The sequence below is a fragment of the Eleutherodactylus coqui genome, chromosome 6, assembly GCF_035609145.1.
Source record: "Eleutherodactylus coqui strain aEleCoq1 chromosome 6, aEleCoq1.hap1, whole genome shotgun sequence".
Taxonomy (NCBI): domain Eukaryota; kingdom Metazoa; phylum Chordata; class Amphibia; order Anura; family Eleutherodactylidae; genus Eleutherodactylus; species Eleutherodactylus coqui.
The window spans coordinates 3950169-3970093 of NC_089842.1; the positions used below are offsets into that span (position 1 = coordinate 3950169).

At 44.5% G+C, this 19925-nt stretch overlaps 1 protein-coding gene across 2 annotated transcripts in view; it reads right to left on the reverse strand.

Moving 5' to 3' along the window:
* POU2F3 (POU class 2 homeobox 3) overlaps nucleotides 1-18736 on the reverse strand; it is a 120834-nt gene extending 102098 nt beyond the window's left edge. Inside the window, exon 1 of one of the 2 annotated variants that reach the window (XM_066606083.1) lies at nucleotides 18589-18736. In XM_066606083.1, coding sequence (XP_066462180.1) covers nucleotides 18589-18616 — 28 coding nt within the window. In that variant the 5' untranslated portion in view covers nucleotides 18617-18736. The remainder of the gene's footprint in view (nucleotides 1-18588) is intronic. The other variant, XM_066606085.1, reaches the window with a different exon arrangement.
* Nucleotides 18737-19925: the final 1189 nt, after the last annotated feature.

Here is a 19925-nt window from a genome sequence, read left to right on the forward strand (position 1 = left end):
CCCGTCCGAAAGGTCCCTCATTGTAAAACGTACCAACGACTAGATAAATGTGGCATCGCTGTAATGGTAGCGACCGGCAGGATGAGGTTACTGCGAACGCTGCAAAAACAACCCAAAAAACAACAGTGCAAATTGCGTTTTTTCTCACAAAAAAGACCTTCTAACGTTTTTCAACAGTTTTATGGTATGTAAAATGGTCCCATGATAGAAGGCCGCTCATCCCCCTAAGAAGAAGCCCCAATATACTTAAAGGCGAAGGTGTTGGGATGAGGACGGCTGAGGGGGACGGATCTGTTCTCACAGCGCGGGGCGCTTCATGTTTATTCATGGCTGCTGATACGGATCATATATGAAGGTATATTTGTCTAGAGCGCGCGCCCTGACTGGGACCATGTGACCTGCCGACGACTAACGCTCACAGCTGTCAGATGACTGGCATACAGGATGCTGGAACAGCCGGGAGAACATGGAGGTCATGGAGGTCTGTTCTCCCAATAAGGCCCAATGCAGAATCAGCGGCGGGCGCCTGGCGGTGGATTGCCCAGCAATGTCCGTCCATAGCATGCAATGTAAAGTGATTCTTCCCCACACGAGCGGAAATCACTTGGGGAACGATCTCGGATCGGATGAATCGCAGGACGCTCTATTCTAGTGCGGGACGCGCACAAACAGCTTCCATTAAAGTCCATAGAAGCCGTCCGGCCCGCGGTATTCTCTGCACTGCGTATGTGCGCTGACACGCCGGAGAGAAGACCAACCCGGACAGGTACGCGGGGGTCACTGGCTGGCACAGGGTCTGATCCTGCTGCGGGATCTCACATGCGGAATCCGACCCGGCCGCGTGCGTTCGGCGTTACGCTGTAAGTTCTGCTGCGTTTCTATGAAAACTGACGGAGATTATGGGGCCGATTTATGAAAACTCTCTAGAAGCAAACCTGTCTGTTGCCGCTGCCAACCAATCACTGCGCAACTTTCATTTCCCATAGCAACCAATCACAGTGCAGCTTGTATTTTACCTCAAAACTATAAGAAATGAAAGCTGCGCTGTGATTGGTTGCCAGGGGATTGTACCCATAACATCAAGACGCGAGCGCCAGGCAGGAGTCACGGCGAGCACTCAGGGCCCCCGAACAGAGGCTCGTTCTGGGACACTTTTAGGGCATTAAAGCCCGTGGGTTTCAGTGGCTTCACTCACATTGGTCGATTTTGTGCACGCATTTTCGCTGGCGCCAAAACTACGTAACTTGCATCATGTGCCTTTGAGCGCTCGTGTGCACTAAATCATGTTCGTAACTGGGCGATTTCATAGTGTTAATTACTAACACTGGCAACTAATTAGACTGCCCGCCTGTTCAAACATGGCGCAGATGTGCCCCGCGCCGATGTAAACAGTTTGGTAAGGAGGGTGAATACGCCCTTAATGAGCAGCACTATAGCTCCAACGGGCGGCCGATGACCGCGGCTGCCGGGACGAATGATCTACTAGATACATCTCAGGGCTCCTTCACAGGGACATGTACACATCGTACCGCGCGAATAGTCTTTACGTACGTAATACACAGCAAACACGCGGATGACAATGGGTTTATTCACAGCCGCATTATTTCATCGTGACGAAAGGCCCAGGATGTCCGATATTGGTGCATCTAGTCGAAAAAAGCGAACGGGCTGCGTAAATACGCAGTAAACATGGAGGATACCGTATTCACTCTGCAGGGTGACTGCCCACTGCAGTATATATATATTATACAGCGGTCTATGTATATAAGGGTGCTGCCCACTACAGTATATATATATATTATACAGCGGTCTATGTATATAAGGGTGCCTGCCCACTACAGTATATATATATATATATATATATATATATATATATACATATTATACAGTGGTCTATATTTATAAGGGTGTCCGCCCACTACAGTATATATATATTATACAGCGGTCTATATATATAAGGGTGCCTGCCCACTACAGTATATATATATATTATACAGCGGTCTATATATATATAAGGGTGCCCGCCCACTACAGTATATATATACTATACAGCGGTCTATATATATAAGGGTGCCTGCCCACTACAGTATATATATATTATACAGCGGTCTATGTATATAAGGGCGCCTGCCCACTACAGTACATATATACTATACAGCGGTCTATGTATATAAGGGTGCCTGCCCACTACAGTATATATATATTATACAGCGGTCTATATATATAAGGGTGCCTGCCCACTACAGTATATATATATTATACAGCGGCCTATATATATAAGGGTGCCTGCTCACTACAGTATATATATATTATACAGCGGTCTATATATATAAGGGTGCCTGCTCACTACAGTATATATATATCATACAGCGGTCTATATATATGAGGGTGCCTGCCCACTACAGTATATATATACTATACAGCGGTCTATGTATATAAGGGTGCCTGCCCTCTACAGTATATATATATATTATACAGCGGTCTATGTATATAAGGGTGCCTGCCCACTACAGTATATATATATATCATACAGCGGTCTATATATATGAGGGTGCCTGCCCACTACAGTTCTTTTTCCCTGCGAAATTCTCACCGTTTTTCCCTCCGGGGGTCTATGGGGCTTGTTAATATTAAAATCACAATTTCCTGCGATGCGTTTTTAACATTAGAACGTCCCAAAGTCACCTGAAGAAAAAAAACGCAGCAAATTTGCAAACGCTAGCGGGTCGTCACCCTTACAATGGGGCAGAAATACGTACGGAATCAGCAGATTGCGGTCCGGTAATACGCTGCATATTTATGGGTTTATGCGGCCGTGCAAGTGCGCCTTTGGTCGGATATGGTGCGGTTTGTGTCAAAACAACTCTGCCCTCATGTGGATGCATCATGTAACTGCATGCTTATCCTTAATATTGGCATCTGCAGGGGGGCACCAAAAACTAACCCACAACCATATTCTTATGAGAGCGGTCTAAAAGAAAGTCTCTCTTTGTTGCCCGTAGCAACCAATCACAGCGCAGCTTTCATATACCAAAGCTTCCAACTTCTGAGCAACAAAAAGAGGGGCAACTATAGCGGCATACGTAGCGACAAATCTTTTGGGACTGACCACGCTCTTATATGCTAAGCCTCTGTTTCCCGTAATAGCGCCAGTCAGTCATTCCCTCACAGTAATAGTGGCCAAATCTGGGATGGTTGGGACACATGCAAATTCTACAAGGGCCCGAAGCCTAATAATAGTCTGTCACAGCTCACCTCCTCCCCTCCCTGCACACTGAGCACTAAGCATCATAATAGTCTGACACTTCCTGTTCTGTGGCAGAAACTTCTCAGCTGTCATTTAATTATCATCACAGGCAGGATTACACTGAGAGGAGACACCTATATATAGATAACACAGGATCCACCATTCACAATAGTCACAGCTCAACTCCTCCCCTCCCTGCACAGACAGGATTACACTGAGAGGAGACACCTATATATAGAGAACACAGGATACACCATTCTCAATAGTCACAGCTCACCTCCTCCCCTCCCAGGATTACACTGAGAGGAGACACCTATATATATATATATATATATATATATATATATATATATATATATATATATATATATAACACAGGAGCCACCAGTCACAATAGTTACAGCTCACCTCCTCCCCTCCCTGCAGACTGATCGGTAAGCCTTATAATAGTCTAACACTTCCTGTTCTGTAGATAAAACTTCCCAAAGAAGGTGAAGGAACTAGGAGCTCAGGTGGTCTTCTCATCCATCCTCCCAGTGGATGGCCATGGAATAAGAAGATGGAACAGGATTCTAGAGGGGAACAACTGGCTACATTGATGGTGCAGTCAGCAAAGATTTGGATTCCCAGACCATAGAGTGAAAAACCTATATGATGGACTGCTTGCTAGAGACGGGTTGCATCTAACAAAAAAAGGTAAGCATATATTTGGTGGGCGCCTTGCTTCACTCATTAGGAGAGCTTTAAACTAGAACAATATGGGAAGGGAAGTGAAAGGTAAAAATATACAGCTAATTAATACAAATGAGAACCTTGTTATTAGAACAGTGGTCGGCGACTAACAGAATATTATTTAACAAGGAGAAATGCAAAGTCCTACATCTGGGCAAGAAAAATGAAGAAAGCCCATACAGAATGGGAGGAATTGGGCTAAGCAGCAGCACATCTGAAAAAGACTTGGGTATAGTAATAGATCACAGACTGAACATGAGTCAACAATGTGATGCAGCAGCCAAAAAGGCAAACACAATCCTGGGATGTATTAAGAGAAGCATAGAGTCTAGATCACATGAGGTCATTATCCCCTCTACTCTTCCTTAGTCAGACCTCATCTGGAATACTGGGTCCAGTTCTGGGCACCCCACTTTATAAAAGACATAGACAAACTGAAGCAAGTTCAAAGAAGAGTTACCAAGATGGTGAGCAGTCTGTGAGAGGTCTGCAATACAGAAGCATTGCGGTACATAATACAAGCACATATTAAAGGCCGGTAAAAAATATTTGCCAGTTGTAAGCCGGCTGGGCAGTAACTGACAAGCATTTAACTCACTTGGTCTGAGCTCCGTTCTAGCGGCCACAATCAGTCTGTGACCCTTGATTTCCTTTATATAAAATGACATCAGGTTTCTATGACATCGGGAAGTGAGAGAATTAAATAACATACATAAAATTTGGATGCTAGTTCTTTTGCGCTAGAATTGAATAATCGAGTTTACTTTTGCTATTTGGGGCATAATCTATGCTTGTGGCAAATTTCATGTTTCTACGATATCGGGAAGTTGGAGAATTAGTGGTGAGTCAGTCAGTCAGTGAGTCAGGGCTCAGTCACACGGGCGCATCGGCGCCCGTGTTACTGCAGGTAGCAGACGGCCGTACCTGAAGACGGACGTCTCTCTGCAGCGCCGGGAGAAAGAGCATGTGACCGGCTTCATTGCCGTTCTTTCATCAGTGCTGCAGAGAGACGTCCGTCTTCAGGTACAGCCGTCTTCTAACTGTCAGTCACACGGTTGCATCAGCGCCGGTGTACGGGTGCTGATGCGCCCGTGTGACTGAGCTCTCAGTCAGTGGGTCAGTCAGTCAGTCAGTGAGTCAGTGAGGGCTTTCGTCTTTATATATATAGACTATTGGAAATGAGACCCCATAATGCACAGGATGCAGGTGAGGGGCGGCTTCACTTAATGCCGCTGGCTAGCGGTAGGTGAGCGGCCAGTAAGTAGCTGCCTTCTCCTTCCAGTCCCTGTGTAGCATACTACAATGTATCTAGATGTCAGTCAGCGGGCTGATCCAGCACCTCCCGGCAGTCGTGTCCTTCTAGCAGTAACCCGCACTCTCTGGGTTCTGCGTCCATGCCTGCCGCCATATGTCACTCATACAGCCCAGAGGTCCAGCGCTACCGGCAGATGGATGCCAAAGGGAAAATCTTGGCATTCGTCTGCTGAATCACTGACTATGGATGCACTGAAGATCTACGCAGGGATAGGGGATTACACAGGAGACGCGGCGCCAACGTCCTGTGGCTTCAGGTGTTTAACGTATTCTGCACTTATTATGGATTGTTTCCTTTTGTAGCACTTTTCTTCCGCTCATCCGGTCTTCACTTGGAATGATGCCCGGCTCAGCAAGCATTTCCAGAAGGGACACAATGTAACTTGACAGCGATTTTCAATATTCTGCAAGAGAAAACACGCGGTCTTGTAGATGGGACACCTTTTACATGATGTTACAGCCAGCGTTCCAACCGACGCAGGGATCTTCTTCAGGCGTCAATGAAATAGATCCGAAGAGGCAGCATATTTATATACACTTACTTATGACACGGCACAGGCATGGATATATATATATATATATAGTACATATACACACACTTATGAGAAGGCACAGTTATGGATGTATATACATATATATATATATATATATATATATATATATATATATACACACACTTATGACATGGCACAGGCATGGATATATATATATATATATATATATATATATATATATATATATATATATATAGTACATATACACACACTTATGAGAAGGCACAGTTATGGATATATATATATATAAACACACTTATGAGAAGGCACAGACATGGATATATATATATATATATATATATATATATATATATATATATATATATACACACTTATGACACGGCACAGACAAGGATATATATATATATATGTATATACCGGTATATACATATACACATGCTTATGAGAAGGCACAATTATGGATATATATATATATATATATATATATACACACTTATGACACGCCACAGACATGGATAAATATATATATATATATATATATATATATATATATACACACATACTTATGACACGGCACAGGCATGGATATATATATATATATATATATATATATACACACACACTTATCACTTATGTCACGGCACAGACGTGGATATATATATAAGCGGTGCGAAATAAGTTGGCGCTATACAAATAAAGATTATTATTATTATATATATACACACTTATGACAAGGCACAGGCATGGATATATATATATATATATATATATATATATACACACTTATGACACGGCACAGACAAGGATATATATATATATATGTATATATATACATATACACATGCTTATGAGAAGGCACAATTATGGATATATATATATATATATATATATATATATATACACACTTATGACACGCCACAGACATGGATAAATATATATATATATATATATATATATATACACACATACTTATGACACGGCACAGGCATGGATATATATATATATATATATATATATACACACACACTTATCACTTATGTCACGGCACAGACGTGGATATATATATAAGCGGTGCGAAATAAGTTGGCGCTATACAAATAAAGATTATTATTATTATATATATACACACTTATGACAAGGCACAGGCATGGATATATATATATATATATATATATATATATATACACACACACTTATGACATGGCACAGACATGGATATATATATATATATATATATATACACACTTATGACACGGCACAGGCATGGATATATATATATATATATACACACATTTATGACACGGCACAGGCATGGATATATATATATATATATGTACACACTTATGACATGGCACAGACATGGATATATATATATATATATATATATACACACACTTATGTCACGGCACAGACGTGGATATGTATATACATATACACACACTTATGACACGGCACAGACGTGGATATATATATACATATACACACACTTATGAGAAGGCATAGACATGGAGATATATATATATATATATACACACTTATGACATGGCACAAACAAGGATATATATATATATATAGTACATATACACACACTTATGAGAAGGCACAGTTATGGATATATATATATATATATATATACACACACTTATGAGAAGGCACAGACATGGATATATATATATATATATATATATATATATATATATATACAAACTTATGACATGGCACAGACAAGGATATATATATATATGTATATATATACATATACACATGCTTATGAGAAGGCACAGTTATGGATATATATATATATATATATATATACACACACTTATGACACGCCACAGACATGGATATATATATATATATATAAGCGCTGCGAAATAAGTTGGCGCTATACAAATAAAGATTATTATTATTATTATATATATATACACACATTTATGGCAAGGTACAGACATGGATATAATAATAATTATAATCTTTATTTGTATAGCGTCAACTTGTTCCGCAGCGCTTCTATATATATAAAGCTGAAAGCCCTCACTGACTCACTGACACTGACTCACTGACCGACTCGCCAAAAGTTCTCCAACTTCCCGATATCGTAGAAACATGAATTTTGGCACGAGCATAGATTATCTCCAAAATAGGAAAAGCTAATGGGTCCCAACTCGATTATTCAATTCTAGCGCAAAAGAATTGGCGTCGAAATTTAACGTGCATAATCTAAATCTGTCACTTCCCAATGCCTTAGAAACTTAAAATTTGGCACGGGCATTGATTATGTCATAAATAGGAAAAGCTAATGGGTCCCAACTCGATTATGTAATTCTATGCGCAAAAGAATTAGCATCCAAATTTTACGTACGGAATCTAATTTTCTCACTTTCCGGTGTCATAGAAACGTGAAATTTGGCACCAGCATTGATTATGTCATAAATAGGAAAAGCTAATGGGTCCCAACTCCATTATTCAATTCTATGCGCAAAAGAATTAGCGTCCAAATTTTACGTACGGAATGTAATTTCTTCCCTTTCCGGTGTCATAGAAACAGGAAATTTGGCACCAGCATTGATTATGTCATAAATAGGAAAAGCTAATGGGTCCCAACTCCATTATTCAATTCTATGCGCAAAAGAATTAGCGTCCAAAGTTTACGTTCGGAATGTAATTTTTTCACTTTCCGGTGTCATAGAAACGTGAAATTTGGCACGAGCATTGATTATGTCATACATAGGAAAAGCTAATGGGTTCCAACTCCATTATTCAATTCTAGCGCAAAAGAATTGGCGTCGAAATTTTACGTACGGAATGTAATTTTTTCACTTTCCGGTGTCATAGAAACGTGAAATTTGGCAAAAGCATTGATTATGTCATAAATAGGAAACGCTAATGGGTCCCAACTCCATTATGTAATTCTAGCGCAAAAGAATTGGCGTCAAAATTTTACGTGCGGAATGTAATTTTTTCACTTTCCGGTGTCATAGAAACATGAAATTTGGCACGAGCATTGATTATGGCATAAATAGGAAAAGCTAATGGGTCCCAACTCGATTATTAAATTCTAGCGCAAAAGAATTGTCGTCGAAATTTTACGTGCGGAAGGTAATTTTTTCACTTTCGGGTGTCATAGAAACATGAAATTTGGCACGAGCATTGATTATGTCATAAATAGGAAAAGCTAATTGGTCCTAACTCGATTATTCAATTTTATGTGCAAAAGAATTAGCGTCCAAATTTTACGTGCGGAATGTAATTTTTTCGCTTTCCGGTGTCATAGAAACGGGAAATTTGGCACGAGCATTGATTATGTCATAAATAGGAAAAGCTAATGGGTCCCAACTCCATTATTCAATTCTATGCGCAAAAGAATTAGCATCCAAATTTTACGTAGATAATCTAAATCTCTCACTTCCCAATGTCATAAAAACATGAAATTTGGCAAGGGCATTGATTATGTCATAAATAGGAAAAGCTAATGGGTCCCAACTCCATTATTCAATTCTATGCGCAAAAGAATTAGCGTCCAAATTTTACGTACGGAATGTAATTTTTTCACTTTCCGGTGTCATAGAAACGTGAAATTTGGCAAAAGCATTGATTATGTCATAAATAGGAAACGCTAATGGGTCCCAACTCCATTATGTAATCTAATTCTCTCACTTCCTGATGTCATTTTATATAAAGGAAACATCGCATGGTTACCTCCACGTGGTGTTTCCTGGGTAAAGCAGAGAACTATGCAAAATGGTGAACATATGTTTTCCTCAGTATCTCTAAAGTAACCACGACTTCATAAGATTTTCCGTGTGAACAGCAGATAAACACCAGCACCAAATTAACTCGGGCGAAGCCGGGTATATCAGCTAGTATATACATATACACACACTTATGACACGGCACAGACATGGATATGTATATATATATATACACACACTTATGACACGGCACAGGCATGGATATATATATATATACACACACTTATGACATGGCACAGACATGGATATGTATATATATATATATACACACACTTATGACACGGCACAGGCATGGATATATATATATATATATATATATATATACACACTTATGACATGGCACAGACATAGATATGTATATATATACACACACTTATGACACGGCACAGGCATCGATATATATATATATATACACACTTATGACATGGCACAGACATGGATATATATATATATATATATATACACACACTTATGTCACGGCACAGACGTGGATATATATATACATATACACACACTTATGACACGGCACAGACGTGGATATATATATACATATACACACACTTATGACACGGCACAGGCATGGATATATATATATATATATATACACACACTTATGACATGGCACAGACGTGGATATATATATATATATATATATATATATATATATATATATAGTACATATACACACACTTATGACACGGCACAGACATGGGTATATATATATACACACACTTATGGCAAGGCACAGACATGCATATAATAATAATCTTTATTTGTATAGCGCCAACTTATTCTGCAGCGCTTCTATATATATTTACACTTATGACAAGGCACAGACATGGATATATATATATATATGTATATATATACATATACACACACTTATGAGAATGCACAGACATGGATATATATATATGTACACTTATGACACGGCACAGGCATGGATATAATAATAATCTTTATTTGTATAGCGCCAACTTATTCTGCAGCGCTTCTATATATATATACACTTATGACACGGCACAGACATGGATGTGATTGGTTTACACTTAAAGGAATACTGCAACAGAAATACAAACATTTTTAACTAGACACTGATGAGGGAGTGAAGGTTTTATGGTCCCTGAATTGCCGTTGGGGAGGACGACCAGCAGTAATTCAGAGACCATAAAACTTTCACTCGATTATAATAATAATCTTATTTATAGCGCCAACATATTCTGCAGCGCTTACAATACAGGGGAGAAAATAAAAAACAAGACCCCGGTTACATGAAATAATCAGCTGATGGAAACAATAGGGGTGCGGGTCCTGCTCCAAAGAGCTTACATACTACAAGTAATGGATGATACAGAAGGTAAAGGGGCTGGAGGTGTGCACGGTATGAGGGGGTGGAGGTGTGCATGGTATGGGGTGGGGATGTGCACGGTATGGTGGGGTGGAGGTGTGCACGGTATGGTGAAGTGGAGGTGTGCACGGTATGGCGGGGTGGAGGTGTGCACGGTATGGGGGTGGAGGTGTGCACGGTATGGGGGTGGAGGTGTGCACGGTATGGTGGAGTGGAGGTGTGCACGGTATGGCGGGGTGGAGATGTGCATGGTATGGGGGGTGGAGATGTGCACGGTATGAGGGGGTGGAGGTGTGCACGGTATGGTGGAGTGGAGGTGTGCACGGTATGGGGTGGGGATGTGCACGGTATGGTGGGGTGGAGGTGTGCACGGTATGGTGAAGTGGAGGTGTGCACGGTATGGCGGGGTGGAGGTGTGCACGGTATGGGGGTGGAGGTGTGCACGGTATGGGGGTGGAGGTGTGCATGGTATGGTGGAGTGGAGGTGTGCACGGTATGGCGGGGTGGAGATGTGCACGGTATGGTGGGGTGGAGGTGTGCACGGTATGGGGGTGGAGGTGTGCACGGTATGGTGGAGTGGAGGTGTGCATGGTATGGCGGGGTGGAGGTGTGCACGGTATGGTGGGGTGGAGGTGTGCACGGTATGGTGGGGTGGAGATGTGCACGGTATGGTGGGGTGGAGGTGTGCACGGTATGGCGGGGTGGAGGTGTGCACGGTATGGGGAGGTGGAGGTGTGCACGGTATGGCGGGGTGGAGGTGTGCACGGTATGGGGGGGTGGAGAGTAAGGGATACATAGACAATAGTCAGATTGGGCCGTGCAGTGGTTGAATCTGTATGACTGCAGGTGCCGGTTAATTACGGCTAACAGGGATTGCAGTCTGTAGGTTAGGGAGTATGTTATCAGGGAGGTACTGAGGGGTTTGGTTTAGGGGATATGGTATGCCTTTTAGAGCACGCCTGAAGTTTAGCGTGTCAGGGATTGCCCAGATATTTTTTGGTAGTGCGTTCCAGAGGACCGCTGCTGCTCTGGAGAAGTCTTGGAGGCGGGAATGAGAAGTTCGAATTAAAGGGGCGCTCAGTCTGATTTCGTTAGCAGAGCAAAGGGAGCGGGCTGGGTGGTGAATTTAGATGAGGGAGGCAATGTATGGTGGCACGGTGCTGTGGATGAGGGATACAATGTAGGACGGCACTGCGCTGTGGATAAGGGATACAATGTAGGGCGGCGCGGTGCTGTGGATGAGGGATACAATGTAGGACGGCACTGCGCTGTCGAAGACAGATACAATATAGGGGGGCGCTGTGCTGTGGATGAGGGATACGATGTAGGGCGGCGCGGTGCTGTGGATGAGGGATACAATGTAGGGCGGTGCTGTGGATGAGGGATACAATGTAGGGTGGTGCTGTGGACGAGGGATACAATGTATGGCGGCACTGTGCTGTGGATGAGGGATACAATGTAGGGCGGTGCTGTGGATGAGGGATACAATGTAGGGCGGTGCTGTGGGCGAGAGGGATACAATGTAGGGTGGCGCGGCGCTGTGGATGAGGTATACAATGTAGGGCGGCGCGGTGCTGTGGATGAAGGATACAATGTAGGGCGGTGCAGTGCTGTGGATGAGGGATACAATGTAGGGCAGTGCGGTGCTGTGGATGAGGGATACAATGTAGGGCGGTGCTGTGGATGAGGGATACAATGTAGGGTGGCGCAGTGCTGTGGATGAGGGATACAATGTAGGGTGGCGCTGTGGATGAGGGATACAATGTAGGGCGGCGCGGTGCTGTGGATGAGGGATACAATGTAGGGCGGTGCAGTGCTGTGGATGAGGGATACAATGTAGGGTGGCGCGGTGCTGTGGATGAGGGATACAATGTAGGGCGGTGCGGTGCTGTGGGTGAGGGATACAATGTAGGGGGGCGCTGCGTTGCACAGGGCAGAGGTGTCCGAGTAGCGGCTGGACAGGAAGATGAGCCTGGCTGCCGCATTCAGGATGGATTGGACGGGGAAGAGTCTGGTGCAGGGGGACGATCAGCAGCAATTTGCAGTAATCGAGCCGAGAGTGGATGAGGGCAACAGTGAGCGTTTTCACCGTGTCCACAGTGAGAAAAGGGCGGATTCTTGCGATGTTCTTGAGGTGCAGCTGACATGTTCGGGCCAGAGATTGGATACAGGGGGTAAATGATAGATCGGGGTCGGATATAACCCCAAGGCAGCGGGCATGCTGGGAGTTATGGTGCCACACACTGAGATGGAGATGTCAGGATGAGGTCGGTTAGTGGAGGGCGGAAATACCAGCAGGTCAGTTTTAGAGAGGTTTAGTTTTAGGTAGAGAGAGGACATAGTGTTAGAGACAGCGGACAGACAGTCGGTGATGTTCTGGAGGAAAGGTGCAGAGATGTCACGGGCAGAGGTGTATAGCTGGGTGTCATCAGCATACAGGTGGTATTGGAGGCCAAAACTCCTGATGGTGTGTCCAATAGGGGCTGTGTAGATGGAGGAGAGGAGGGGGCCGAGGACCGAGCCCTGGGGGCCCCAACTGCAAGGGGGAAGAGGAGGGGAGATAGAGCCAGCAAAGCAGACACTGAAGGAGCGGTCAGATAGGTAGTAGGAGACCCAGGGGAGAACAGCATCCTTTAAGCCAATGGAGTGAAGCATGCTGAGGAGAAGTTTGTGGTCAACAGTGTCAAATGCTGCAGAGGGATCAAGAACGATCAGTAGGGAGTAGTTGCTCCTCGATTTGGCCGTTAGGAGACCATTTGACACTTTGGTCAGGGCGGTTTCTGTCGAGTGTAGGGGGCGGAAGCTGGACTGTAGGGGGTCGAGACGAGAGTTTTCTGAGAGATAGATTATAAGGCAGGAGTAAACCAGGCATTCTAGTAGTTTGGAGATGAAGGGGAGATTGGAGATGGGTCAGTTGCTGGCAGCATCGGTCAAGCCAAGAGTTGGTTTCTTTAGCAGTGCAGATGTGATAGTGTGTTTAAATGAGGAGGGGAAGATGCCAGAGGTTAGAGAAAGATTGAATATTGTGGTGAGGTGGGAGATGACCACGGGGGAGAGGGATCGGAGAAGGTGTGAGGGACCGGAGGAGGTGTGAGGGAACAGGGAGTGGAGGAGGTGCGAGGGGAGAGGGACTGGAGGAAGTGCGAGGGGAGAGGGAGCAGAGGAGGTGCGAGGGGAGAGGGAGTGGAGGAGGTGTGAGAGGAAAGGGAGAGGAGGAGGTGTGAGGGGAGAGGGAGCAGAGGAGGTGTGAGGGGAGAGGGATCGGAGGAGGTGTGAGGGGAGAGGGAGCAGAGGAGGTGCGAGGGGAGAGGGAGCAGAGGAGGTGCGAGGGGAGAGTGTCGCTAGCGCAGGTGGTGGGGTGTGCAGAGGAAAGCAATGTGGAGACTTCTTCCTCTGTCATTGGTCTGAGTACAGAGAGTGAACAGGAGCCAGATGCTGTACTGACGAGACTAGGGTCGGGGTAGTCTGGGATTGAGTGGTAATTTCCTGCTGGATGTTGTCAATTTTCTTTTTGAAGTAAGCAGGCAGCTCTTTAGCACTGAGATCCATCACGGGGGGCTGCAATTTTGGGCTGAGAAAGGAGCGGAAAGTGTTGTTTAGGGTTGTGAGATAGTGAGGAGACGAGAGGGAAAGTAGACTTGTTTGGCATGGCGGAGGGCGAGGTTGTAGGTTCTGAGCATGAGTTTGAAATGGAGAAATCTGCGGACTTTGGAGACTTCCTCCACAGCTGTTCAGCACATCTAGAGCACCGCCGGATGAAGCGCACTTGAGGCGTGAGCCAGGGTTGCTGCGGTCTGCATCGGATGACCTGGGTCACGGGGGGCGCCGCTTCATCCAAGGCATGTTTGAGGATTCTATTGTAATGTGCGTCAGCCAGGTTGGGGCAGGAGAGGAGAGAGATAGGGGACAGAGAGGACTGTAGGGACTCAGCAAAGTCCTGGGTGTGAACGGACTGAAGTTTCCTGTAGGTACTGTAGGTAGGTGGGTCTGGGGAGATACTAGGGTGCGTGACAGAGAAAGAGAGGAGATTATGGTCCGAGAGCGGGAGAGGGGAGTTAGTGAAGTTTGAAGCAGAGCAGAGACGGAGGAAGACCAGATCCAGAGTGTTGCCATCCCTGTGAGTGGGAGAGGCTGTGAGTTGTGAGAGACCAAGGGAGGAGGTGAGCGATAGAAGCTGAGAGGCAGATGGGGAGTTGGGGTCATTTATGGGGATGTTGAAGTCTCCTAGGATGAGGGTTGGGATTCCGCAGGAGAGGAAGTGGGTCAGCCAGGTGGCAAAGTGGTCCAGAAACAGGCGAGGAGCACCTGGGGGGCGGTAGATAACTGCTACTCGTATGGACAGCGGGCGGAAAAGCGGTAGGACATGTACCTCAAATGATGGAAAAGTGAGTGATGGTACCTGGGAGATGACCTGGAAGGTGCATTACGGGGAGAGAAGAGCACCTACTCCTTCCCCTCACCTGTCTTCTGTTCTTGGGGTATGGGAGAATTGCAGGCCATTGTAAAACAGTACAGCAGGGGAGGCCGTGTCAGACTGCTGTATCCACGTCTCTGTTAGAGCGAGCAGGTTTAGGGATTTAGCAGTGTCTAGTTAAAAATATTTGTATTTCTGTTGCAGTATTCCTTTAAGTGTAAACCAATCACATCCATGTCTGTGCCTTGTCATACGTGTGTGTGTGTATATATACTGTATATATATATATATATATATCCATGTCTGTGCCGTGTCATAAGTGTGAGTATATATATATATATATATGTACATCCATGTCTGTGCCTTGTCATACGTGTGTGTGTATATATACTGTATGTATGTATATATATATATATATATATATATATATATATATATATATATATATATATATGTACATCCATGTCTGTGCCTTGTCATAAGTGTGTGTGTATATTTATGCCCCTTCGGATCTGTTTCATTCAAGCCTACGTTGGTTTGGAATCTCGCCGTAACATCATGTGTGTTTGTAGCCATTACAAGGTCTCACATCTACAAGATTACTTGGTTTCTCCGGCTGGGAACAATCACATTTTGCTTTACTGGTAACACCGGACCGAACCTTTGTTTCATTTCACTATGCTGGGGAAGATGTAGCAGCATGATGGTCTGTGGTGGTCTGTGATGGTCTGTGATGGTCTGTGATGATCTGTGGTGGTCTGTGATGGTCTGTGATGGTCTGTGATGGTCTGTGGTGGTCTGTGATGGTCTGTGATGGTCTGTGATGGTCTGTGATGGTCTGTGGTGGTCTGTGATGGTCTGTGATGATCTGTGGTGGTCTGTGATGGTCTGTGATGGTCTGTGGTGGTCTGTGATGGCCTGTGGTGGTCTGTGATGGTCTGTGATGGTCTGTGGTGGTCTGTGATGGTCTGTGGTGGTCTGTGATGGTCTGTGGTGGTCTGTGATGGTCTGTGGTGGCGAGGCGCTGGCAGACAGAGGTGGAAGCAACACCTTTTTTTTTGAACAACTAACCTTTTAGGGTGAGGGTCAGATAATTACACTCCTTAGGAAGCCCGATAGATTGAACTTTGTATCAAGCATCACCTGGCGGTATAACTCATGACGTGGAACACTCGGGTACATCTGCTTTACAGTCCAGCTGGAACGGGCCTTCCTGAAGTACGCCCAGCACTTACCTCACTACCTGTATGTAGCCCTTTAATGCCCTGTAGGACACACACTTACACCAGGACAAATGGCGTCGCACACCTAAATACTGCCAAGGCCTCACATACTACAGTACTGTATCTTTCTGGACCGTAGTCGTCACATCAGACGTACTTCAATAATCACCAATTGCTATGCTCTCTCTATAAACACGATCCCTAACAATGTGCACACCTAATGTTGGGTATCCCTCTTACATGTCCATTTGTAGGAGGTATGACCTCGCCGACCTCCGGTGCCATTAAGTGGTGCCACGGCTATCTGTCACTGTCCTGACCTGGCTACTTGACCAGGGTATGCCAGACTCACCCGGCATCTACTATTCCTCTCCCCCTTTAAAGAAACAATCCAAACCACTTAGTTGGAAATTTTTGGCCACAGCAGCCATTTATTAAACAAAAATTAAACCTTATCAGTTAACCTATACGGGGAGGAGGCCCTTGGAGACCCAACCAAGAAATAAAGGGTCTGGCGTATAATAAACATAACCAACCGTACTCCGATTCAGAGGCCCAACGAGCCCCTCTGGGAGGCTATAAACACATAATATTACAGGCCACCCGGGATCCCTTCCCTGGCCTTCACCACCGCGCCAGACCCAACCAAAATACCAGTAGGGTGATAATCGCTCCAGGTGAGGCCGTCCCCACCGTAACTCCTTCCACCCACCGTAAACTGCCTCCAAGGACCCCCCCCCCGCCCGCCAAGCTGCCATGACATGGTCAATGCATTTCGACGTTCCCCCCGTCCCAGTCACAAACACTTGTATGTATATATATATATATATATATATATATATTTTTTTTTTATACTATACTCATATAAATGCATATAAACTTACTCTACGTGCATCCACACACGCACACATACAGACACCCCTCCATATACCAAAAAATGGGAGGGTGGGCTCTCAGATTTCTTTCAATAGATGGAGCTCCCGCTCAAAATACCCCCCTTTTATGCACTCCCCCCCACTGACCCCCCCCTTATTTTCTTAACCAATCCCTAACCTGCCTAACGCCAACTGACGCTCCCCCCCCATATCTTTCCTTATCAAATTAACCCTTCCCATGCCATCTTGTTTCCCTGCCAACCCTGTCATGCAGGGCCTCCACCTATGTGCCCCTTCGTGGCCCCTTACGGCCCTTTTCTTTCCTGCTTGTGGCTCCGGATGACAGTGGCTATTGGTCTCTCAGTCCTTCTCTGCCCACAAATTGTATCTATCAATTTCATCTATATCTATCTCCTATCTATCTATCTATCTCCTATCTATCTATCTCCTATCTATCTATCTATCTATCCATCCCCTATCTATCTATCTATCTATCTATCTATCTATCTATCTATCTATCTATCTCATATCTATCTATCACATATCTATCTATCTCATATCTATCTATCTCCTATCTATCTATCCATCCCCTATCTATCTATCTATCTATCTATCTATCTATCTATCTATCTATCTATCTATCTATCTATCTCATATCTATCTATCACATATCTATCTATCTATCTATCTATCTATCTATCTATCTATCTATCTATCTATCTATCTATCCATCTATCTTCTATCTATCTATCCATCTCCTATCTATCTACGAATAATGTTATGACTTATCCCACACATGGTATTTTGTACATTAGATGTATTCATAGCTGTAAGTATTATGTTGTTATTCCTATTATTATACATCGCAATGATATAATTTACAGCATCATTATAGAAGTATATATCTACAGAACTGCTGGGTACCCTGCATATATTGGGATAGTCTCAGTCTGGATAAGCAGTGCTCATCTCTGCCCATCATCCACCTCAGTGTGGCAGGATGGGGGCACCTCTGTATCACACGAGACTCTGAAGTTGGCTGTCTTCTTGTTTGCCTAAAGTTTGCACTGACGAAGAATAAGTTGCAGCAGGGCATCACACAGCAAGCAGGGGGTGCCCACAGCAGGCACAGTGGCAGACTGGCAGGCAGGAGAAGCAGTGCACCTACCTGGGTGACTGTACTCCACATTGACCATGCTGCTGGTGTGTAGGACTGTCGCTGTGTCGGTTGCCTGCTGAGGATGGCATGTAGGTGGCAGATGCTGGCACTAAGAGGCAGACGAAGTTCTAGAGAAGCCACCACACCTCTTCCATGCAGCCAACATTCTGCGCCTCTGGCTGGGGGCCAATGCAAAGCACCCATTTGCATACTAGGACTGTGCCAGGAGAGCAGGAAGCAGGGATGGGAGCAGCTGGCACCTGGGTACCTTCACAGCCCATTTCTGAGCTCCACACCTGTTTCTGCTGGCTGTGCATCTGCCACCTGTGCAGTATGATGTCTGACAACACTGCCACCTAGGGGAGAGAAGCTGGAAGTACAGCAACATGAAAACTGCTAATAACCCTCATAATAATAGTAACAAGTATTTACCTGAGGTCAGAGGTCAGCTTAACCCCTTCAGGACCACAGAATTTTGAATTTTTGTAATACTGTTAAAAGGTATCTGCTAACGGAGCAGAAAATAGTGCAGCTTGTCCACAACAGACAATCCACCACAAATTCCTTCATCTAAGCTATGACTCAAAATGCGATGAAAGTTGTGCCCTTTGAGCGGACTGTGATGGCGCTTTTGATCCCGATCAGCAGCAGGCTTCACCCTTTCAAAAACTAGACAAAATCTGTGCGATTGGTGCAAATATTGACACAGTTTAAAACCGAACTAAAACCTGCACCAACAGCGCAGTGTTGTCTAATTACTGTCAGATTAAGATGCAGAACTTGACACTGTGCACCATTTTCGGATGTGCGGGAACATACCCCAAGGGGTGTCTCACATGGGACGGAATATTCCAGAAGAACATTACAGAACATGCAGTCTCAGAATTAAACACCAAAATCTGCACATCTAAGGGCTCATGCCCAGGATTGTCGCGGGATACGTCCGCAGATTTACGCCACGGGAGTACCGCGATTAACAACGAAATAGTGCCTGATGGTGATCGTGGATTTCAGCGGTCTCCGTAATGCTATATTAATGGAGACCTCTCGCAGCGTACAAACGCGGCAAATAGAACACGCTGCAATTTATTTCCCGCTGCGGAAATCTGCGGTAGAATTATGCATGTGAGCGTTGGCAGGAAGAAAGATATTAGGTTCAACAGAACCCAAAAGCTTCAGGAAACGCGGTAGAAATCCGTCCGTGGGCGTTTACCCTAAATGTGGGTATCGATGCAGGACTCCACGTAGAGGAACGTTCCGTCCTGAGCGAACGCCCCTCTGGATATGTTCACACGGCGGGAATCACCTTGGAATTCATTTCACTTGAATTCCACCTCTAAAACTAC